General features: G+C 57.1%; 3 protein-coding genes and 1 long non-coding RNA gene across 6 annotated transcripts in view; 2 read left to right on the top strand and 2 right to left on the bottom strand.

Moving 5' to 3' along the window:
- Positions 1 to 4262, top strand: part of ACIN1 (apoptotic chromatin condensation inducer 1) — a 32327-nt gene extending 28065 nt beyond the window's left edge. For all 3 annotated transcript variants that reach the window (XM_036841427.1, XM_036841426.1, XM_036841428.1), the window contains 7 exons: positions 904 to 1045; positions 1386 to 1531; positions 1917 to 2024; positions 2165 to 2272; positions 2506 to 2830; positions 2941 to 3041; positions 3770 to 4262. In XM_036841427.1, the coding sequence (XP_036697322.1) occupies positions 904 to 1045; positions 1386 to 1531; positions 1917 to 2024; positions 2165 to 2272; positions 2506 to 2830; positions 2941 to 3041; positions 3770 to 4096 (1257 nt within the window). In that variant the 3' untranslated portion in view covers positions 4097 to 4262. The remainder of the gene's footprint in view (positions 1 to 903; positions 1046 to 1385; positions 1532 to 1916; positions 2025 to 2164; positions 2273 to 2505; positions 2831 to 2940; positions 3042 to 3769) is intronic.
- Positions 228 to 5579, bottom strand: LOC118889591. The gene is made up of 4 exons (XR_005018579.1): positions 5307 to 5579; positions 2439 to 2548; positions 897 to 1021; positions 228 to 266 (listed from the first exon to the last, which is right to left on the bottom strand). It is a non-coding gene; the product is annotated as an uncharacterized LOC118889591 (long non-coding RNA).
- A 94-nt stretch (positions 5580 to 5673) lies between these two features.
- CDH24 (cadherin 24) lies at positions 5674 to 16029 on the top strand. The gene is given in 23 exon segments (XM_036842028.1): positions 5674 to 5872; positions 7331 to 7480; positions 7483 to 7551; positions 7554 to 7637; positions 7818 to 8112; positions 8304 to 8423; positions 8504 to 8553; positions 8555 to 8596; positions 8598 to 8645; positions 8647 to 8674; positions 8844 to 8938; positions 8940 to 8999; positions 9001 to 9031; positions 9394 to 9422; positions 9425 to 9535; positions 9537 to 9590; positions 9592 to 9646; positions 10849 to 11004; positions 13386 to 13507; positions 13591 to 13702; positions 14063 to 14311; positions 14835 to 15851; positions 15942 to 16029. Coding segments are annotated over 22 exon segments (2535 nt in total). The 5' UTR covers positions 5674 to 5797; the 3' UTR covers positions 15335 to 15851; positions 15942 to 16029.
- Positions 16030 to 19684: 3655 nt separating this feature from the next.
- Positions 19685 to 20857, bottom strand: PSMB11 (proteasome subunit beta 11). Its single transcript, XM_036844749.1, has one exon. The coding sequence runs from the start codon at positions 20760 to 20762 to the stop codon at positions 19887 to 19889; it is 876 nt and encodes a 291-aa protein (XP_036700644.1). The 5' UTR covers positions 20763 to 20857; the 3' UTR covers positions 19685 to 19886.
- Between the last annotated feature and the right edge of the window lie 2555 nt (positions 20858 to 23412).

The raw sequence follows: 23412 nt of genomic DNA, 5'->3' as shown, positions 1-23412 counted from the left end.
GGGTTGGGTTAGTTGGCCCTTGTAGGGTAGGGGTCAGCAGGGTACCAGATCTAACCTGTAGCCTGTAATAAAGTTCTGTAAGAACACAGCCACACCAGTTCACTTACTCTTTTTTTTTGTTTTGTTTATTTTTGGCTGCGTTGGGTCTTCGTTGCGGTACGCGGGCTTCTCATTGCGGCGGCTTCTCTTGCTGCAGAGCACGGGCTCTAGGCGCACGGGCTTCAGTAGTTGTGGCACGTGGGCTCAGTAGTCGCGTCTCATGGGCTCTAGAGCGCAGGCTCAGTAGTTGTGGCGCACGGGCTTAGTTACTCCGCGGCGTGTGGGATCCCCCAGACCAGGGCTCGAACCCATGTCCCCGGCATTGGCAGGCGGATTCTTAACCACTGCGCCACCAGGGAAGCCCAGTTCATTTACTCTTGTCTCCGGCTGCTCAAGTGCTATATCAGAGTTAAGTAATTGCAACCGTATGGCTCACAGAGTCTAAAATGTTTAATATCTTGCCCTCTACAGAAAAAATTTGCCAATTCCTGCCTTAGTTTTCCTCATGGCAGAGTTGAGGCACTACAAATCCCAGGATCTGGTGGAGGTGAACCTAATAATGAAATCTCCTCCCTAGTGGAAGAAGCATGTTAGGTTGACTTCCCACCATCTCTCCCCGAGAAACCAGAAACTGAAAAGAATGTACCTGTTTGGTGTTCAAGAATCCCTCTGTAGGGACTTCCCTGGTGGTCCAGTGGCTAGGACTCCACGCTCCCAGTGCAGGGGGCCTGGGTTTGATCCCTGGTCAGGGAACTAGATCCCACATGCCGCAACTAAGACCCGGGACAGCCAAATAAATAAATAATAAATAAATAAATTTTTTTTTTAAAAAAAAGAATCCATCTGTTATCTGATACCTTACAGGTGGTGCCTTCCGAGGGCCAGGAGAATGGGCAGAGGGAAGAGGAGGAAGAAGAGAAGGAGCCTGAAGCAGAAGCGCCTGTACCTCCCCAGGTCTCAGTAGAGGTGGCCTTGCCCCCACCTGTGGAGCATGAAGTAAAGAAAGGTAGGTGCAGCATTACGAGTGAAACATGCGGCCCCCTGAATTCCCAGAGCACTTTATTTGGACCTCTTTTATTTAAAGCGTTTAATGTTTTCTGCCTTGTGTTCTAGTATTTTACACATGTCTTCTAGTTATCAAGCTGCTTGAGGGCTAGGTTTGAATCTGTTTAATTTTTGCATCTCCATAATGAGGAGATCCGCCTGGACCGTACCTGGCACAGTGCAGGTGCTCAGCACATTTAGATGGGACAGTGACTGCCGGTAGGGAATTCTAAAGTCCTGCTGGAGGTGAAAGAGCCAGCATTGCTCCCTGCTCAAAGTCATTCTTGTGCTCTATTTGATAGTGACTTTAGGAGATACCTTAACTCGACGTTCCATTAGCCAGCAGAAGTCGGGAGTTTCCATTACAATTGATGACCCAGTCCGGACTGCTCAAGTGCCCTCCCCACCCCGGGGCAAGATCAGTAACATCGTCCACATCTCCAATTTGGTAAGTCATTTTTTTCCCACAGTGCAGCTTGGTTTAGAGTCTGAGCTTTGGACTCGTGTTTCTTAGGTTCAACTCCGGGATCTGCTGGTTACTCACTCATTGAGTGAGTTATTTAACCTCACAGCCTGTCTCATCTGAAAAATGGGGAGAAAAAAGTATCACCCTGCAGGGTTGTCTTGAGAATTTGTAGAGAGCCTGGCCCATGATGTCTCAGTCAGTGTTACCACTCTTCTCACATTCCTGATGGAGGGTTCCTAACCTCTCTGGCCTCACCCAGACTTGGACGCTATACTCCTGTGACAGTGGTGTGGGAAATCTTCAGACTAGTTACATGAGTATAGTTCTTGCCTTCTTTAAGACCCTGAAATTTCGTTTTCATTGGCAGGTTCGTCCCTTCACTTTAGGCCAACTGAAGGAATTGTTGGGACGTACGGGAACTCTGGTAGAAGAGGCTTTCTGGATTGACAAGATCAAATCTCACTGCTTTGTAACGGTGAGGGGAAGAAGCTGATTCTCTAGGTTGTGGCCTGTATTTCCTTTTGTGACCATCATGGGCAGATTTGAGGGCACTGTGGCAAGTGGGAGGGGTTCAAGGCCTGTTATGACCCTCTGCCTTCTCCCTCCCTCTGTCAGTACTCGACAGTAGAGGAAGCAGTTGCCACCCGCACAGCTCTACATGGGGTCAAATGGCCCCAGTCCAACCCCAAATTCCTCTGTGCTGACTATGCTGAGCAAGATGAGGTAAGAAACCAAGGGAAAGGAAGGAGGGGGGTAGGGGCAGGGGAGGCTGCTATCTGCTAGATTCCAGCTGAGATCCCGGCCAAACCTGCGGTCACTGAGATTCCTTTTCCCTCCTCTTTGGTTCCTTCAGTTGAACCATGGGGCTCCAAAGTCTGTTCACTGGTACCTGGGCTCCTTTGGTGGGAGTGATGTCATCTTCATCCTGACTGTCCTTGTCCCTCCTCTACCCGCAGCTGGATTATCACCGAGGCCTCTTGGTGGACCGTCCCTCTGAAGCTAAGACAGAGGAGCAGGGGGTACCACGGCCGCTGCACCCCCCGCCCCCGCCCCCAGCCCAGCCGCCACAGCACCCCAGGGCAGAGCAGCGGGAGCAGGAGCGGGCGGTGCGGGAACAGTGGGCAGAGCGGGAACGGGAGATGGAGCGGCGGGAGCGAACTCGATCAGAGCGTGAATGGGATCGGGACAAAGTTCGAGAAGGGCCCCGTTCCCGATCACGGTCCCGTGACCGCCGCCGCAAGGAACGCGCAAAGTCTAAAGAAAAGAAGAGTGAGAAGAAAGGTACTTAGCTATGGGGGGGCACACATACTCAATAGTAGGTGGGAAAGGGACCCAGATGGGATGGGGCACAGTTATATGTATCAAGTCTGACTCACTTTCTTCCACCTCAGAGAAAGCTCAGGAGGAACCACCTGCCAAGCTGCTGGACGACCTTTTCCGTAAGACCAAGGCAGCTCCCTGCATCTATTGGCTCCCACTGACTGACAGCCAGGTGAGCGCCCACCTTCCTGCCTTGAGAGGCACTCTCAAGCTCAGGAGGAACCACCTGCCAAGCTGCATCAAGGCTTGGGAGTGAGCAAGGGGAGAGTCGTGTGACTACGAGAGTGAATAGGCCCAGGTATTGGCTTAGAATAATAAGGCAGAAGCTAAGCATCACAGAAAGAGGCAGTTTTAAGACCCAGTTGATTGAGTGGGCCATAGAGAAGCCAGACCCAAAAGGATAGAGGTAGACACGAGATGGGAACTCTGTGTGTGTCCCAGGAAGCTGGCGGTGCCAACCGTGCTTCTTGGAAGTTGACTTTAGTTAGCTGAGAAATCTGTGTTTAATAAACTCAGCCGTTTCTCTTTCTAATTTCTAGGGGTTTTAGCTTTTTAAATCTACGTTTCTTTGTGGTGGGCCTTTTGGGAATTGTAGGCTTATGCTACTCCACTAGAGAGAATAGAGATTTGTTCACATCTAGTTGGCTTAGGAAATACCAGAGGCCAGGCATGGATGGTGCCACTACCTGTCGTGGGCATAAAAGATGAAGACTGGGAGGAGGGCTTGGGGCTCTGAGACAAGGACAGATGTGACTGCTGAGGCCCTCCCCCTTCCTGCATAACAGCAAGGCTGACAGTGGTCCCGAGCTAAGAGTGCAGGGTCCAGGTGCAGGGAGACCAGGTGAGACTCACGTGAGCAGGGCTGAGATTCCTGTTCTCTGCCTTCCCTGCCTGCTACAGATTGTTCAGAAGGAGGCAGAGCGGGCTGAACGGGCCAAGGAGCGGGAGAAGCGGCGAAAGGAGCAAGAAGAAGAAGAGCAGAAGGAGCGGGAGAAGGAGGCGGAGCGGGAACGGACCCGACAGCTGGAGCGAGAGAAGCGGCGAGAGCACAGCCGGGAGAGGGACAGGGAGAGGGAGAGGGACAGGGAGCGGGACAGGGGAGATCGAGATCGGGAGAGGGACAGGGACCGGGAACGAGGCAGGGAGAGGGACCGCAGGGACACCAAGCGCCACAGCAGGAGCCGGAGTCGGAGCACGCCTGTGCGGGACCGGGGTGGGCGCCGCTAGCCAGGAGAACACTAGGGAGAGCTGCAGGCATCGGCCACCCTGCCCCAGGGGGGTTCAAGGCCACAGAGGGATAGGTACAATCTCCACCACCCTGGAACCAGGGGTCTTTCACACCTTTTGCCCAGTGCTGAAGTCTGGCTGCCACCTGTCCCCACATACCAAATGGAGCAGTGGGCATCTTCCCACCCTAACCCGTAATCTGTTTCTTGGGACTTAGCCCTCTCCTCCCTCTCATTTCCCATTAAGTCTGTGAGAGGGAAGAGCTATGTTAGGGAGGGAGGTGGTTGGCCCAGAGGTGGGGAACAGCCAGGAGCCCCAAACCTCTCTCTTGTTTTTCCTCCATCCTGCTCACCACCTCCTTTGGTACTTGCACCCCCCTTTTGGGAACAGCCGGGGCCAGGACTGGGTCACCTATGAGCTGAATCAGCATCTCCTCCTGAGTCCCAGGGCCCCTGCAGTTCCCAGTCTCTTTGGTCCTGCAGCCCATGCCTCCTGCCCACCGGTTCCACTTTATATCCACCTTTTCCTTTTGTTCAATTTTTATTTTTATTTTTTTTATTATTAAATGATGTGGTCTATGGAAAATAATAAAAATCTGACTTAGTTTTAACTAGTGTGATTGAGTGGCTTTCCTTGGGCAGGGCCTGGGTGAGAGCCATGCTGAAGAGGAGGCTGCAGCATGCAGTGCAACCAGCATTGCTTGCATTCCATACACTTAACTTAGGCTGCTGCTACCCGGAGCAGGGACTTCCCACCCTCCCTCCATCCCTGCCTCGGCTCTGGCCACACACAGCTGTGGATCTTCCTCACTGGAGGGCCGAGGGAAAGACGCCCTGGGAAAAGGGGTGTCCCGGTGCTGTGCTAGAGGCATTTGGTCACCTGCTCACCACCTTCAAGGTGCCTCCCATAACTGCCACCAGAGGGCGGCAGCCGCTCGCTCAGTAGGCTCCTGTAAACGAGCTTCCCAAAAAGGCTCCGTGCCCTCCCGCCGATGTCGCCTCGGTCCCTGACCTGTTTGTTCCCTGGGCCCAGCCCGCGGACTCCCTGGACCCTTCTGCTGTGCTTAAGACCCCCAGCCGGCCCGCTACCCTTCCCTGCACAGGTTCCCAAAATGCCGCCGCCTCACGGCCGGGGTCCACAGCAGCCTCCAAGGCCGGGCCTGGGACGGCGAGCCGGGCCTCCGCAGTGGGCTCCAGATTCCCCTGCTCACCGTGCGCTCGCCCTTCGCCCGGCTGCGGGGGGCGTGCGGGCCGCTTCGCGCTCCCGGGTGCGCCTTCTCCTCTAGCTCTTCGGAAACGGCCTGGCGCCGTGGCCTAGAAGCCCTCCCGCCCGAGTGCCCCTCCAGGCGCTGCGGGCCCGGCCCGGGAGGGGCACCGCATCTGTATGCGCCCGGCAGCGCCGAGGGGGCGGGCAGCAGGCACCGCCCCCGCCCCCCGCTGCGCGGCCCGGGCTGGCCGGGGAGGGTCGGAGGCTGGGCTCTCCCGCGCGGCGCGGAGGCGCCTAGCTCCTCCGCAGGCGGAGCCTCCTGCCCCCGCCCCCTCCGTCTCGCTCCCTTGTTCCAGCCGGGGCCGCTCAGACCTGCAGCGGAGCCGCGGCGCCCGCTCCGATCGGCTCGGGGCTGCGCCCCCGGGACCCGGCGACGGGGGCGGGGGGGGCGCTCCCCACCGGGCTGGGCCCCTTGGACTTGCCAGGTAAGGGCGCATGCACTGGAGCCCGCGGTTGGGAATCCTCGGAGGGGCAGCAGGGGGCCCGCAGCCTGCGGGTGTCTTCAGAGCGGTGAGCGGTGCGGCTCCGCGGGCTGGGAGCCCACTGCCGGCTCCCTTCTCCCGCGCTCTACCGCTTTCCCTTCTTCCCTCGCACCTCTCTCCCTCTTTTTCCCATCTTCCTCTCCCTCGATTTCTCTTCATCCTGCCTTCTCTCTGCCTGTTTGCCTTTTCTGCCCCTTGCCTGGCTCCCCACCCCTTCTGTCTCCCTCTTGCCCTGTCTTGCTCCATCTCCTCTTCCTCTTTGCCTTTTTCTTCCTCCACCTTTCTCTCCTCTCCTGTCTTTTCTTTTTCCCTCTTTCCTTTCCTTCCCCGTTCCTTCCCTCTGCTCTCCTCTTCCCTTCCCTTCCCGCTATCCTGTTTCCCAGTCCTCTATCGCCTTCCTTCTCTTCGTCCCGCCTCCCTCTCTGGCCCCCGGCTTCCCTCTTCCCTCGGGAAGGAAAGGACTGTCAGGTGTATGTCTGCTCTAGGGGAGGAGGGGCGCAGCCACAGCCACCTGAGGGGTCCCCCTTGGAGGAGAGGGAGGAGACAGTGGTGGGAAGGGTCCTCTAGCTTCCTTCCCACAGCCCCTCCTGGCTGCCCCTTCTCCCAGAATGAAGTTCCGCACCGGGGTGGCCTGGTCTGACCCCGGCAGCTAAAGCTGCCCCTTCCTGCTCATCACACGTACTGAAAGCCCGTCTGCCCCCTCTTCCACCCATTCTCAAGCCTGGTACCCGTGACTCCAATCTGCCTTTCAGGCACCCAGGCTACCTCCTTTGATCTCGTTCCTCCTGTCTCTTGCTGCCATTCTGTCTCTGTCTCTTGACAGTCCCTGAATCTTGGTCTCACCCTTAATCACGCTGTGTCTCTAGCCTCTGGGTCTGCCTCTGCTCCCCCTCCCCAGTCTTCAGCCTCTACCACCCCTCTTCTTTCAGCTCTGGTCCCCCACTCTGCCTCAGGAGCCCAGTCCCCCTTCAAGGACTTCAGCTAGCTGTGTGCCGGGGGCAGGTTCTGGAGAGGCGGGGTTCCTGTGGAGGACGGACTTTCACAGGCTCTCAACCCTGTCTGAGGCTGCCCTCCTTGTCATCTCAGCCTGACCTAGGCACCCTGAGACCACACTTCCATGAATCCCAATCCCTGGATTTTAAGCCCTTTCCCTGGTAGCCCCCATCTCATCCAGCCCCAAGCTGCATGCCCACCCTGGGAGCACAGGGGCCAGTTTGGGGTTCCAAGCCCTCCCAGCATCCCCTCTCCTATTATTCTTCCAAGCTCTCTACTCAGAGTTGAGTGGCAGGAGATGTATCAGCTTGGAGGGCTGGAGGTGAATACGGGCAGAGCCTGGGTGGAGGAAGATCAGACTGTCCTGCTCTCTGTCTTAGCCTGGTTTCTGGGCAGTGGGGCGTCTGGTTCCTTGGAGGTGTGATCTTCCGCATCTACTTTGGGAGGGGAGGTTTAAGGGTTTTCTTAACCGTAACAGCTGCCCATCCTGCAGGTGTGGATCCATGGGGCAGCCCCAAAGCTCTGCCCCTCTTCCCCAGCCAGCTCTGCCTCAGCACACCCGGGAGCAGTGAACAGAGCCCTGGCTGAGCCAAATATGTGGGGCCTGGTGAGGCTCCTGCTGGCCTGGCTGGGTGGCTGGAGCCTGCATGGGGGCGCCTGGCAGCCCCAGCCCGTGCTTGGGCAGGGTCCTGGGGGGGGCCCAGGACCAGCACTAGCTTCGGACCCGACGGAGCTGGGTGTGGAACCAGTTCTTTGTCATTGAGGAATATGCTGGACCAGAGCCTGTCCTTATTGGCAAGGTAAGGATCAACCCCTCCCATGTCTACCCTGACCCTCAAGGCCCTGCCCTGCAACTTCATCACTTCTGCAATGACCTTGGTCCCTCAGGACACCCAACACTCCACCCAATCCTAGATTTAGACTCTAACTTTCTGTCCCTATGCTTGGAACCCGCTGCCATGTTTCCCCGATCCCTACAGCTGCACTCAGATGTGGACAGGGGTGAGGGCCGCACCAAGTACCTGCTGACCGGAGAGGGGGCAGGCACTGTATTTGTGATTGACGAGGCCACAGGCAATATCCATGTCACCAAAAGCCTGGACCGGGAGGAGAAGGCACAGTACGTTCTACTGGCCCAAGCTGTGGACCGAGCCTCCAACCGACCCCTGGAGCCCCCATCGGAGTTCATTATCAAGGTGCAAGACATCAATGACAATCCACCCATCTTTCCCCTTGGGCCCTACCACGCCACAGTGCCCGAGATGTCCAATGTCGGTGAGTACCCCAGGTCTGGACATCCCGGATCCCATCTCCTAGAGTGCCCTCACCTCTCCTTCCCCCACTGCTTTCTGCCCCAGAACCCACCTCCTGCAATTCAGCCCCGCTCATGTCTGGGTCCCGCCCATCTACCCTTCTTCCCCACTTGGCTCTGCCCCGGCTGAGAGGTGTGCCGGGGTCCCCCACAGGGACATCAGTGATCCAGGTGACTGCTCACGATGCCGATGACCCCAGCTACGGGAACAGCGCCAAGCTGGTGTACACTGTGCTGGATGGACTGCCTTTCTTCTCTGTGGACCCCCAGACTGGTGAGGATAGAGCTTGGGAGGCGAGTAGGGCGGCCGTGGGGACAGGCACACCCCTGACTTATCGTCTCTTCTCCCCCTAGGAGTGGTGCGGACCGCCATCCCCAACATGGACCGCGAGACACAGGAGGAGTTTCTTGGTGGTGATTCAGGCCAAGGACATGGGCGGGGCCACATGGGGGGGCTGTCGGGCACACTACGGTGACGGTCACCCTCAGCGATGTCCAACGACAACCCCCCCAAGTTCCCTCAGAGTAAGGGACAAGTGCCCCGCCTGAGCCGCCCCTTTGACCACCCCCAGCCCTACAGCCTTGGAGAAGCCTCCCCCACCCCTCCCCAGCCAGGCCTGGGAGAAGGACGTGCTGGGGGAGGGAGAGAGGCGCCGGGGACCCTCTCTCATAACGTCTCCTCATCCACCCCAAGGCCCTGTACAAGTTTCTCCTTGATGGAGACGCTGGGGCCCGGGCACCACTGGTGGGCCGGCTGCGGCCCAGGACCCAGACCTGGGGGACAACGCCCCTCATGGCAATACAGCATCTGGATGGGGAGGGGTCCGAGGCCTTCAGCATCAGCACAGACCACCCGGGGTCGAGATGGGCTCCTCACTGTCCGCAAGGTTAGCCTCCCGTCTGCCAGCGCTGCGGACCCCGCTCACACCTGCCTCTCCTGCCCCACTGGACACGCTTCTAACTGGGCTAGGACAGGCCTCGCTCGGGATCCCTGTGTTGGAGCTTAGAGATTATGGTCATCTCCTCATTTTTCAGATGAGAGCCTAAGGCCCAGAACAGGGGAGTAACTGGCTCAGGGCTTTGCACAGAGCAAGTCCTGTGATGGCAACTGGGGCAGACCTAGAGTTCTGACCGAGTAACCTGCGCCCCACCCCACCCCGACCACCGAGGGCCACTGCCCCTCTGGTGCCCACCCTCCTGGGTTTCGCAACCTTGCCTCAGTCACTCCGTCTCCCTCACCACAGCCCTAGACTTCGAGACCCGTCGCTCCTACTCTCCTTCCGTGTGGATGCGACCAACACGCTCATACGACCCAGCCTACCTGCGGCGAGGCCCTTCAAGGACGTGGCCTCAGTGCGCGTGGCTGTGCAGGGAGCCCCAGAACACCACCCCCGCTTTCACCCAGGCTGCCTACCGCCTGGCAGTCCCCGAAAAGAACAGTCTCTCCCGGGACCCTGGTGGGCCAGGTGTCAGCCGCTGACCTGGACTCCCGGGCCAGCCAATCAGGTGAGCTGGGGGTGGCAGGCGGGCTCAGGGCCAGGACTCAGCAGCAGGCTGTTCCCGCCGAGGATGTGCCCCCCTTTACTGCAAATCACGCTCACCCTCCTGGCAGAAGTCTCCCTCGCTGCAGGCCTGGGGCCAGGGGAGGGCTGGAGGACCTTGCTAACCCCTCCCACACTCTCCACCCATCCCTCTGGGTGGATGATAGTAGCGCTCTCCCAGTGGCAGTGCGAGCAGATGGAATCTCCATCTGATGAGTGCGATGGATCATTGATGGCCATGGCTATTGATCACTGGCTCAGCGCTTCACATTTTACCAACCGCTTGATAACATTTCCTTCTCCCAACAACCTATGAGAGTCGGATAGTAGATAAGGGGAGTACCGTATCAGCTCCGGTTGCTTTAGAGCTGCGGTCCCCGACCTCCTTGGCAGCAGGGAACCGGTTTTTTGTGCAAGATAATTTTTCCACGGATGGAGGGGAGTGGGGGGCGTTGGGAATGGTTCAGGCGGTAACGCGAGCGATGATGGGGAGCGGCAGATGAAGCTTCGCTCGCTTGCCCGCTGCTCACCTCCTGCTGTGCGGCTCAGTTCCTAACAGGCCATGGACCAGTACTGGTCCACAGCCCGGGGTTTGGGGACCCCTGCTTTAGAGGCTTCGTCCCGAGAGGTTGAGTAATTTGCCCAAGGTCGCACAGTCAGTAAGTAGCAGTGCTGGGATTCAGATCCGGACTTGTCGGCCCCAAGAAGACCCACTCTTTCCACCGCCCCAGCCAGCATGCCTGTCATAGCACTGAGGGAGTCATTCCCATTTTGTAGTTGAGGAAACAGGTTAAAAGATTTGCCCAAGGTCACACAGCTGGCCTGAGGCAGAGCAGGGCTGGAACTTGGGTCCCTGGTCCCCAGAACAGAGCCGCAGAAGTCGGAAAGACAGAGCAGTGTTTACCCGACGTCACCTCTGTCTCTCTCCCTGCATGCCCATGAAACCCAGTCCCCGGCATGTTAGGACAGGTGTTTAATGCTGATGACTCCCCGGGGATATTTGTCTTTTGAGGGGACCCTAACGTGCACTATGGCGCTGGGTGTGCGTCTCTGCCAGCTCAGGCCCTCTGCCCAGCTGAGCCATGAGGCCCAGCAAAGTGAACAGAGGGAGGGAGGGGGTAGCTGCAAGCTCTGGCCCTGCCCCAGATCAGCCCCCAGCCCCGCTCCATCTCCCCAGATACTCCATCCTCCCCCACTCGGACCCGGAGCACTGCTTCTCCATCGAGCCTGAAGACGGTACCATCCGCACGGCAGTGCCTCTGGACCGCGAGGCTCGTGTCTGGCACAACCTCACGGTGCTGGCCACAGAAGCCGGTGAGGAGTCCTGGGCCCCCGGGAGACCCGGGAGGAGGCAGCAGCCTCCCAGCAGAGGGGCCGTCCCTGGGGACGTATGGGGGTGGGGGAGGGCGGCTAGTGCCATCACACCCTCACCCAGCGTACAGCCATTGGGTCCCCAGCCTGCATCATCACCACCAGGCAGGCCCTCTGGTCTCCTGGCTGGGCTGGCACAGTGGGTCTGCCTGAGCATTTCCCCTCACCTTCAGTTGGCTCCCATACCTGACTTTCCCCAACCCGGAAATAAACCTAACCTTGAATAGCTTCCTGCACCCTGGGAGACCCTGCCTGGCCCACTCTCTGCTTCAGGCTGAAGGGGCGTCAGGGAGGGGCTGGGCCCCTCCTCTGGGAGCTGACCGGGGCCGGGGTGGGGGGGGGGGGGGGGCCAGGAGCCCCTCTCTGGGAAGCCCTGCCGGGAGCTCTCAAGGGTGGGGAGAGGGACCAGCTCCATGCACTGCCCATGTCAGTCACCGGTCACCAGCAGTGTGGTTCAGCCTTAGACCTCCCTCCCTTCTATGAAGCTCTCCTCACCACGCCTGCTCATGCCTCAGGGTCTCCTACGTTTGCTGTCTGTGCCCTGTTTAGGGGAGTTGTCACTGTGTGCGTACATACTTGTACATGTCAGTGAAGAGCTGTATGTGTGTGTACGCGTGGGTGTGTACTTACATGTGTATGATTCCATACGTGTGGAAAATACATATACATACATACACATATGTTTGTGAGTATACATCTATAGCTGCATGTATGTGTATGTAGTTGGGTGTATAGAATTGTATTTATATTATTTGTGCATATGTGTAATTGGATGTGTATAGTGATAGATACAAATAGCTGTTTGTATATATTGTTTTGTGCATGTGTGTGTTTGTGGACAGATAGTGATAATTTACTATTTATTGTGTATCGGACACTGTTCTAAGTACCAAATATGGATTAATTCATTTAATCATCACCACAACTTTATGAAGAAGGTACGATTTTTTTCCCCCATTTTAAAGGGAGGAAACTCGGGCAAAGAGAAGTTAAGTAACTTCCCAAGGTCACACAGACATTAAGTGGTGGGGCCTCAGTCCCAGTCAGGCTGCAGAATCTCAGCTGTTATCTCCTCTGCCATACTGCCTCTCATATGTGTCGAATTGTATGTAGATAGGTTTATGTTTATGACCATGCAGCTGTGTGGTGGTGCATGCGTGTCTGTCCGTGCAAACATCCCTGTGTGTATTTGTGGTATATGTAGTGTGTTTGTGGCTGCCCTTGTATACGTAGCCCTGCGTGTGTGTGTGTGTGTGTGTGTGTGTGTGTGTGTGTGTATTCCCCTCAGTGTCTTCTCATCTCCTGCCAAATCCTGCTCCCCACCCCTAGAAATCCCAATACTGACTAGCAGGCCCTGGGCCTTAACTGCAGCGAAGGAATGGACCCCAGCCCCATCCCATCTCAGGGTATCCCAGGCCCTTTAGCCAGGCAGTCCGCTCCTCTGACAGCCCAGGCTGTCAGCTCAGCACCTTCCCAAGAGCCAGCCAGCTCTCCCTCAACTTGGGGAAAAGACTAAAGAAACCAAGACGTTTAGCCTAGGTGAACACTGGGGCAGGCAGGGAGGCACAATTTCCATTTTCTCTTGGACGCCATTGGCAGTGAGGAGCAAGGCAGGGTAATGGTGGGAGCCACCCAATGACGAGGGGGCCTGTGTCTGGCTATGGTACCCAGGCTGGCCTGGCTCTGCCCCTGAGTATCACGTAGCTCCTCCCTCCCCAAGGTCAACTCTAAGTGATACTCGTTGCTACACCACAGCCTCCCAGACCTCTGATGGTGTGTGTGTGTGTGTGTGTGTGTGTGTGTGTTTGTGTGTCCGTCCACCGGTTTTGTGCATGAAAACGCATTCTCTGCGTCCTGGGGGTCGTGATACTACATTCACTGTATATATCGAACATTCACTTCATGTACGTTGCATTTGTTTTAAAACACTGAGTGTGTATCAAATGGATGGTATGAGTGTGTTTGTATCTTTCATGGCTACTGTCTGTGTGCATCTGGTATGCATCCTCTGTCTACCTTTTCTTTATGGCACATGTACCCTGCATGTGGGTTATTGTATATGTATGTTACGGGTGCTACACTCCTGTTGAGTGTATATGGTATATATATTGCACATATCTTAGGTACCACATGGCTGTTGTATGCACTTGTTCCATTCATTTCACAACATTGCTTGCTACTTGCATATTGCATGCATGATCTCATGTGTCCCACATGCATGCTATGTGCTATGTGTGGCATCCATGCCCACACACCCCGTGTGTTGTGTGTAACTGTGATGTGTGTGCTTGCATGGGATGTATGTGTTTGTGTTCTGGCTTCAGACAGCTCCGCACAGGCCTCCCGGGTGCAAGTGGCCGTCCAGACCCTGGATGAGAATGACAATGCTCCCCAGCTGGCTGAGCCCTACGACACCTTTGTGTGTGAATCTGCAGCCCCCGGCCAGGTGAGCCGCTGGGGCAGAGGGGTTGGGACCTCAAGACCTCTCCAGCTGCCCACTCCATGCACGGCTTCTTTTCTTCCTCCCAGCTGATTCAGGTCATCAGGGCCCTGGACAGAGATGAAGTTGGCAACAATAGCCGTATCTCCCTTCAAGGTCCTCTGGACCCCGATGCCAACTTCACTGTACGAGACAACCGAGGTGGGTAGCCTCCTACAACCGTGCCCATGCCTGCTTCCCTCCTCTCCTCTACCACCCCCAGCCCTGCCCGCCTACCTGGGCCCTCCACCCAACAGAAGGTGGATGTGGTTTGGGGAGTTCCCTGGTGGCCTAGTGGTTAGGATTCTGGGCTTTCACTGCCGTGGCCTGGGTTCAATCCCTGCTTGGGGAACTGAGATCCTGCAAGCCACATGCACAGTGGGGCTAAACAAAAAAAAAACACAGGGTGGATGTGGTTTTGCTCTTTGCAAACCTTCCCCACAGAAAGCTGTCTCCATGGGCTGCACCGACCTTACTGGGAAGGTGTCCCAGGAGGTGACCCAACACCTTCCTCTCCCACAGATGGCTCTGCCAGCCTGCTGCTGCCCTCTCGCCCGGCTCCGCCCCGCCAGGCCCCCTACCTGGTCCCCATCGAACTGTGGGACTGGGGGCAGCCGGCACTGAGCAGTACTGCCACAGTGACTGTCAGCGTGTGCCGCTGCCGGCCTGATGGCTCCGTGGCATCCTGCCGGCCCGAGGCTCAGCTCTCACCTGCTGGGCTCAGCACCGGGGCCCTGCTCGCCATCATCACCTGTGTGGGCACCCTGCTTGGTGAGTCAGGCCACAGTGGGACGTAAATGTGGGGTCCAGGCCTGCAGGGTGTGTGGAGAGGAACGAGGACACTGGACATAGGGAAATCCATCCTGGGTCTTGAAGGAACCCTCATGCCTGGATTTTCCCACTGCCTCATGCATCCGAGAGAAAAGCTCTGGCCTCATATCCCTGGCCTGTCAATCTAATGACAGTCATGAGCCATAAAAACTGTTTATTGAGCCCTGACTCTGGGCCCCGTGTGGCGTTGGGCACAGCACTTGGTATTTCATCCTTTCAACAACGCTAAGGGGTAAATGTTTTCCCTCTTTTCCACACAAGCAATCTAAGGGCGAAAGAGGTTCAGAGAAGTTAAGCAACTTTCCATGGTCACACAGCGAGTAAAGGGTTGAAGTCAGGATTCAAACGAGCTTTGCCAGATGTCAAACCCAGGGCTTGCCACCCCTAGGCCGTTCTGATTGGAACCAGGCTGCCCCGTGCCTGGCCCTGCCGGCTCAGCGGCCCGTGTGCGCCTCTCCCCCAGCCCTGGTGGTGCTCTTCGTGGCCCTGCGACGCCAGAAGCAGGAAGCCCTGATGGTGCTGGAGGAGGAGGACGTGCGTGAGAACATCATCACCTACGACGACGAGGGCGGCGGCGAGGAGGACACGGAGGCCTTCGACATCAGCGCCCTGCAAAACCCCGACGGGGCCGCCCCGCCGGCTCCCGGCCAGCCCGCGCGCCGAGATGTGCTGCCCTGGGCCAGGGCGCCGCGCCAGCCCCGGCCCCCCGGCCCCGCCGACGTGGCGCAGCTGCTGGCGCTGCGGCTGCGCGGGGCGGATGACGACCCCAGCGTCCCACCCTACGACTCGGTGCAGGTGTACGGCTACGAGGGCCGGGGCTCCTCCTGCGGCTCCCTCAGCTCCCTGGGCTCCGGCAGCGAGATCGGCGGCGCCCCGGGCCCCGCTGAGCCACTGGACGACTGGGGGCCGCTCTTCCGCACCCTGGCCGAGCTCTACGGGGCCAAGGAGCCCCCGGCCCCCTGAGAGCCGGCCTGGCCCTGCCCGCCGCGGCGGGGCGGCGCACAGGCCCTCTGAGTGAGCCCCCGGGGTCCAGGCAGGCGGCAGCAGCCCAGGGGTCCCCAGGCCTCCCCGATCCCCGTGTCCCTCCTCCCCACTTCCCCAGGGCAACCTCCTCCCTACCTCCCTCGTCCTGAGTCGTCTGTTCGTCTCTCTCCAGGGATCTCTGTCTCTGTCTCTGACACTCCACCTGTCTGGGTCTGCCTTGTGCGGCTCAGACTCTGAATCTCTCCGTTCTCTCACTGTGATTCCACTTTCTTGTGGCTCTGTTTTGGTCTCCCCCATTCTAAATCTGTCACTCACGGCTCTCTCTGTCTCCCGTGCCCGCACACATGCTCTCTGTCTGTCTCCTGCCCACATCTGCCCGCATTCTCTGTGGGTCCCTGTGACTGGCTTTTTGGTTTCTTCCGTTGTCCATCCCAGAAACAAAGAGAAACTTCCAACCACTGCTGCCCACCCTCCTGCAGGGGATGTTCTGCCCCAGGTCAGTGTCCCTAGACTATGTGGAGCACGGGGGTGGCCCAAAGCCCTCCCCCACGCCCCACCTCTCACTCGGGCTCTCCTGTCGTTGCAGACCTGCCCGCATGGTTCCATCCATCACTCATGGCCTCATCCTGGCTCCACTGGCCTCCAGCAGAGAGAGGGAGCCAACCCACCTCCCAGGGCAAGAGCTCCAGCCCCCAACGTGGCCGCCTCCCTGGAGCTCTGCCCAGCTGTCAGCCGGCCCTGGGCATCCTAGCCCTGGGCATTGTCTTGTGTGCTTCCCAGGCCCCAGGGGGAGGGATGGGCAGGAAAGAGGGAGGCAGCTGGGGAAGGGGAAGAGGGAGGAAGGGGAGGGGCCTCCATCTCTAATTTCATAATAAACAAACACTTTATTTTGTAAAGCTGGAGTCCTGCTTTCCTTTCTGCACTCAGGTGTCTGTAAGAGCTTCACTGTGCCAAAAGGGCTGGAGGAGAGGCCTAAGCCCCCCCCTCGGCTCCTTCTCCTTTCTCCTTTGGGGGACAGTCGCTTCAAGTCCCTTTAATAGAGGAGGCTTTGGGTTGATACCATTCAGGGACGAAGGAGATAATGACATGTACCTCTACCCCCACGACCTCTGGGTTCTCTGTTGGTCTCAAACTGTCCAAGGAAATTAAGATGTGGAGATTGGCCAGAGGGGAAAGTGAGAAGGAGAAAGTGGAGAAAAGGGGGAGCTATAAAAGACTGAGAGGAAGAGGAGTTCTAGACTAGGAATAAGTATGGGTGGGGAACAGCAGAGGGGGGCAAGTCAGTGCCTCCTGGGGCCTGTGGTCCCAGTTGGAGAAAGGGTGGCCCAGGGCGAGGTGGCACAGTCACAGTGGATCTAGGGCCTGCTGCCCCACCTTTAATTCTTCCCAGTCTCTGGTCTTACTCTTTGTGGGCACAAAGAGGAGGGAGAGGGACCAGGGAGGCGGGCTGTTCGAAGGGCTGAATCAAAGTCAGCTGGGGTAGGAGCCCAGCGGGTGGCCAGCATCTCTCACCATGCACTCCCTAAGCAGAGAAGGGGTCCACCCGGCAACCAGAATTAGCACCCACGCCTCATAACTCCAGGCAGGGCTCCTGGGGACTCAAGTAGATGGGTCAGGATAGGTCCTTGTGACCTTCCCCTCCAAGTGCGGAGTGCTGATAATCAGGGACGGCTGCTTTCATGGGAAGATGCCTTCTTGTACCTTCCATGCCGTTTGGTTAGGGCAACCAGGCGGTGGGAGGACAAGGACCCTGCTCCGATGCTGGCATTGTCACTGACTCTGCTGAAGGCTGGCATTGTCATTGACTCTGCTGAAGGCTGGAACCGGGCCCCTGCCTGCCTGAAGGCCTGAGTGAGAGCAGACTGTCTGCCCCTGAAGGAGACGATTAGGAGGCAGCACTCCAAGCAGGGCGCCAGAAGAACAAGTCTTCCTGTTCAGGGCTAGATCCACCCCTTGGTCTCCCCTGATGTCTGCATCAGGCCTTCAGGAGTAAGTGGAGAAAAGGAGGGATTGACTCGTGGGCCGCCCCTGGGTAGTGAGGGGTGCATTGAAGTGGGATGCAGGCCTTTGCCTGCTCTCCCAGCCCTCCTTAACACCCTCCTGAGGTCCTCCCCAGCTCATTAAGCTTCAAGGAAAACAACAATGTAGGGAAACTGGCTTTTCAGCTAGACCCTCGGGCTTATCTCTGGTCTTAAATACCTCACCATTGGAAAGACAGAATCTGTCAAAGGGAGTGAAGAAGGGCAGAACCATGGAAGGAAAAGAGGAGAGAGAGAAGGGCAGAGGTGATGGGAGAAGGAGACACAAGAAGAGTGGGGCTCCCCCCCTGTTATGCCCTCCCTATCTGGGTTTAATCCTCCTTCCCTGATTAATGAGAAGGGGAGGGGCACAGAGTGTTCCAGGGGGTGAGCCGCATGTGGTTCCCAGGGAGCCTTGGGCTGGGCTCAAGTGGCAACCCCAAGCTAGCCCGCCCCTCCCTCCCTGCCTTTTCTCACCCCTGGGGCTTCAGGACAGGGGTGGGAGGATGCAGAAGTATCGAACCAGTGGGGTGAGCCTGCCCCACCCCACGCTGGACCTCTTTTCCCCAAAAGAAGTGATAAGGCCCGTCTTTCTCCCTGATAACTTCCAGCCTGTTTCCTGTCTCTGCACATAGGAACTGCACGTGCATCGCCTATCCTGGATCACTCACATACAACAGGTCACAGACCCACGCTCACCTCTGCATGTGGAGGTGCCCCCTCTTATGTCTGAGTCAATCAAACACTTGAACCCTGGGCAAAAGCTGCCCTTCCTCCTGTGCTCCTCCAGGACCAAGCTGGCCTAGGGGTCCCTGACCTCTAGTGATCATTCCCAGTGTCCTGCACCTCCTCTCCTGAGGCTGAGGAGTGGGTGAGGGATGAAGAATTGCTATGGAGGCCACCAGCCAAATTCCCAGACCCTGGCTCAAAGGCTAGTCCTCCTGTACTGAGCACCTTTCTGCGGCCCCCCTCCCGCTGACCATTTCCCCCCCTCTTCCCTACTGCTTTCCCTCCTGGGACTCCCTCAGCTTTCTTCCCTCCTCTCCCATCATCCCCCGAAAGCCAGAGCCTTCTGGGGCTCCTCTGTCTGGCCAGCTCCTGCCTGGAGGAATTCTTAGCCTGAGGTGCAGGCTTGGGGCTCACGACTGGCCTGGAGGCTGGGAGGAGGGGTGTCCAGGAGGGAGGAAAGGTACTGTTCATCTTGGGATGGAAGCTGTAGGAGTGGGATAGAGAAAGAAGGTTCAGGAACCTTCAGGTGCCACCTCCTAGGCTGACCCTGCTTTCCTCCCTCACTTGGCCTGGGGAGGGGAGGGCGGGGCGGCATCCCTCCTGGAGCTGTCAGCCTGCATCGCCAAGTCAGGGCTTACAAGGGAGCGGCAAGGGGACAGGAGGGGTGGGAAAGGCTGTGCTAAGCCAGCACAGCCGCTTCTCTCTTTTCTTCATGCCCAGAGGGAGCTCCTGGAAAGAGAGGCTGGAGAGAAGGCAAAGGGACAGCGGGAGGAGAAGTCGGGCAACGGCCATGACATGCCTGGAAGCCAGGGTGCAGGGGAGGGGGGGAGTGCCTGGGGCGATGGATGGCTCGGGCCCTGACAAGCGGGGGTGGGGTGGGGGTAGAGGGGGCTCAGTGTGGGCTGCTTCCTGGGCTCAGCCCTCCAGGCCCTCGGGCTCCTCTGGGTTCCTCCTTCCCTGGCCACCAGGCAGGGGCACAGCCCAGCTGCTCTCTTCCCCACATCACTCCCCAGGCGCCTGGCAGGAAGAGGCCCTGGGAGAGAAACTGAGTTGAACAAGCACAGCCTTGGAGCGGAAGGCCAGGATCCCAGCATCATCTCTGCACTGACTGTGTGATCTAGGGCAGCTCACATGACCCTCTGAACCTGTTTCCTCTTCTGTCAAGTGAGGATCACTTTTACCTCAAAGAGTTATCATGAAAACTGCATTCAGTAAAGGAGTTTGCCTCATAGTCATTAGGGTCAAGTCGGGGAGGGGGGCGGAGAAGAAAAGCAGATGTGGGAAGCCCATCACCACCCCCAGGTGTGCATGCTGCACTGTCCCTGTCCCTTCCAGCCTGGGCCCTCTGGGCTACTGTCCCCACCTCATTCCCCTCCAGCCATCTCCACTTACCAAGGTGAGAAAGTGGCAAAGACTCTGAAGCTGAGCTAAGAACTAAAACGAGAGGAAGAGAGACTGGGGATAGGATGGGAAAAAGCAGAAAGGAGGGTGGCAAGAAAAGAGGGTCTAGCACCTAGCACAGCATCTGGCGTGCAGCCGGTGCGCAATAAGTACTTGCTGAAAGAGGACTCGGTGCTGAGAAGGAGGCTGGATCAATCTATTGGGCGCCAACAGGAACATGTCGGAGAGAGCCGTCAATGGCTCCAGGAGGAGAAAGGGATGGAGACTTGGAACAAATGAAGCCGCAACCCACAAGAGCAGGAGCCAGACACCGTGAGTCTGCCCCCCCACGGTCCCATCTGCCACCCACTCCCTGGGCTGGACCCTCCAGGTCCTGCTGCTGCTCACAGTGTCTCTGCGGGCATCCTCAAGTCCCCCGGGGCTGGCGCCACAGACGGTCCTCCGCCTTCACCGGCTCTGTCCGGGGTGGCCTCCTCCTCCCGTTCCTGCTCTGGCCCCGGCCCTGGGAGCTCCCGCAGTTCCGAGTACAGCACCCAGGCATCGTTGCGGGACACATATTCCCATCCACTCTCCCGCACGTGGAAGAGGTCCACGGAGCCCCCCGAGTAGGCATCACGGTGGGTGGCATGGGCCACAGCGCGGCGGGCCAGGGCGTAGGCTTCCTGGGTGCTCATGTCATAGCGGTAGCCGCCATCTAGCACACCATAGGCATAGGGAGATCCAGAGCCCACCGAGAAGATGTCCCCCTGCAGGCAGGTGCCGTCGCTGTAGACGTAGAAGAGGGCAGGGCCGGAACGGTCCCAGCCGCACAGGGCAGTGGCCACGCACAGATCCAGCCCCCGATAGCGCGACATCATGACTGATAAGAGTCTGGCGGCGCCGGCCACGCTGGGCAGCTGACCCTCCCTCAGTTCCCGCAGCCGCAGCTCCCGCCGTAGCACCCGGTACCATGTGACGCAGTCGGCCGAGGTGCCAGAGGTGGTGCCCAGGAGGTGCCGATGCACAGGGATGACCTTGCGTGAGGCTGGACAGGCCACGTAGTCGCCACAGGAGGACCGCGTGTCAGCCGCGGCGATGACTCCATGGCGGAAGCGGAAAGCCAGGGTGGTGGTACCATGGGCCAGCCTGGGGCCATGGATCTGCAGGAAGGTTTGAGGGTCCCAGCCCTGGGGCACAGCCCAGCCACCAGCCTGAGGCAGGTGAGGTGAGGCTTCTCGGGTGTCGGGGGCCTGCCACTTGCACACATCCTGCAGAGCCATCCCTGGGGTCCAGCGGAGGTTGGAAGGAGCAAGGCAGGGATTTGTGAGCTGAGTCAGGCGGAGGAAGAGAGACAGCAAGGACGAGCTGGGCTGCAGCCAGAACCAGCTGGGAAGGCGTGTGATCTGTGGCTTCCCTTCTCCCTAACCCCAAACCAGGCTTTGGGACTGGCCGATGGAGCAGTGCCCTGTCCCTCAGAGGACTGCTCAGGGGAGACAGAACGAGGCCAGTAGAGTCTCCAGCGCTGGGGAGACGCTGCCCGTGACACAGCCAAGCGTCATCCAAGGAGTCTCCTGTCTGTCATCCTCCAAGCACCTGGAGTTGGGTGGTGGCTGGGTAACCGAAAAGGAAAGGGGGCGCCAGTGGAAGGAGCAGAGCTGGGTTCCTCTGGGTTTTCCTGTGGGGGGCACTGGGCGCGCAAAGGTGAATAAGGCCCTGCCCCTGCCCTGAAAGGGCTCCCAGCCTAGGGAAAGGTGGAGACAAGTCAGCGCAATGGCACAGTCAGAAGAGATTGCCATGGGCGTTCCCCGGTGGCCTAGTGGTTGGGATGCCGGGCTTTCACTGTTGTGGCCCGGGTTCGATCCCTGGTCGGGGAGCTGGGATCCCACAAGCTGCGCGGTTTGGCCAACAAAACAAAACAAAACGGAATAGATTGCCATGGACCCACCGTGGCAGGAGTCCCTAATGCTGGGTTCTCTCTTCCGGGGTGCGGGGTCGGGGAGCTATGACGCTGAGCTCACAGGTTCACCTCATGGTCAAGGTGAGGAAAGAGAAAGGGACTGGGGTAAGGACAAAAGAGACAAGAGCAGGAGAGCCTGGTATGGGGTGCTCAGATAGCTTCAGAAAGGCAGAGTACTGAGGGGCCAGGTGAAGGGGAACTAGAACCTGGAGATCTTTCTCTGCTTTGGGGGTGAACATGAACTTCCATCTGCATACAAACGTGGCACTACTGAAAGTTCTCTGGCAGTATAGCTTCTCTGACTGGTGTTAAAGTTCTGAGGATGTAGCTGAAAGGCTCTATCGGTCTCCCTTCTGCCCAATAGTTCTCAATGGCAAGAGACTGGTTTGTGGTTCCAAGGCAGGAGAAACAACGGACTTTGATGCCGTAATGCTGAGTCTAAGTCTTAGATCAACCAAGGGTGGACCCTGACAGCTGGCCCTTCAGAAACATAAAGTAGATTGGGGCAGAGTGACAAGCTACAGCTACTTGTCATATGGAGTATGTTTTACTAAACATTACGGCTCAGAGAGGTGCCATGGGAAGGGGTTTATTCAAAGAAACAGACGTACATGCAAAGGAAAGAGCCCGGACCCTCCAGACATCATAATGCTGAGGCTGTGGCATCATAGTTTCCTGGAGTCTCAGTACTAAGGGCAAGTGTAACATGTCAGGGGAAGACTGGAGAAACCAGGAAGTCACACAAAGGTCCAACTAGTCCTTCTTTCTTCCTTGGTGTAGGACCACATGGGAATCTTACTGAAGAGATAAGAACGTCTCCTCTTACTAACAACTAAGTCTTAGACTATATATGGCTGGATCGCCACATCTCTAAGTCAGGCCATTATTAAGTCAGATCTGCGCAGGTGAGTGGCCCAGGAGCTGGCCACCCACCAGTCTCCCCCTCTAACCTTATCCTCCACACTGACATGATTTCCTAAGGTATCACGCAAATCCCATGTCTCCTCTACTAAGAAACATTGAAGGGTTACAAGATCAAGTCCACCCCAGGCTGGCATTTAAGGCCCACTGTGGTCCAATCCTAATCCATCCACCACAACCTCTTTTCATGCAATTCCTAACACATCTCCCACCTCCCCTTCTTCTTTTTGAATCCTATCTTTCCAAGTCTGGCTTAAGTACCACCTATTCTGAAAATCCTTTCCAGATTCAGGCTGAGAGAGGAGAGAGGCTGTGAGTTTGAGAAGAAAGGGGATCTAAGTGATATTTAAGGAAATGATCCAGACCTCCTTGGCAAAGCCTTCCTGGACCCCCAACCTCACTCCAATCTATACCAAACTCTCTCACCTCTGAACTATAGCACTTATCATTGTTTTCTTCCCCCAACCCCTGCTTTATTGAGATACAATGGACATATAACATTGCGTAAGTTTAAGGTATACAATATGATGATTTGATACCTCTGTGTGTGTGTCTGTGTACTGCAAAATGTTTACACAATAAGGTTAGTTAAATCCTTCACCTTACTTGATTACCATTTTTGTTGTTGTTATGATAAGAACATTTACGATCTACTCTCTTGGCAACTTTCAAGTATACAAGAGTATTGTTAACTATAGTTGCTGTGCTGTACATTAGATTCCCAGAACTTATTCCTCTTATGACTGGAAGTTTGTACGCTTTTGACCAACATCTCATTTTCTCCAACCCTGAGCCTCTGGCAACCACCAATCTACTATCTGTTTCTAAAAGTTTGGCTTTGTTAGACTCTACATATAAGAAAGACCATACAGTATTTGTTTTTCTCCATCTGACTTCTTGCACTTAGCATAATGCCCTCAAGTTTCATCCAAGTTGTCACAGATGGCAGGATTTCCTTCTTTTTTATGGCTGAATAATGTTCCACCACTTATAAAACACTTTATGCATTCATCCATTGATGATGGATATTGTTTCCATGTCTTGGCAACTGT

The sequence above is a fragment of the Balaenoptera musculus genome, chromosome 2, assembly GCF_009873245.2.
Source record: "Balaenoptera musculus isolate JJ_BM4_2016_0621 chromosome 2, mBalMus1.pri.v3, whole genome shotgun sequence".
NCBI classification, from domain to species: domain Eukaryota; kingdom Metazoa; phylum Chordata; class Mammalia; order Artiodactyla; family Balaenopteridae; genus Balaenoptera; species Balaenoptera musculus.
The sequence above is the reverse complement of the archived record's forward strand: the minus strand, read 5'-3'. Positions and strand labels throughout refer to the sequence as shown.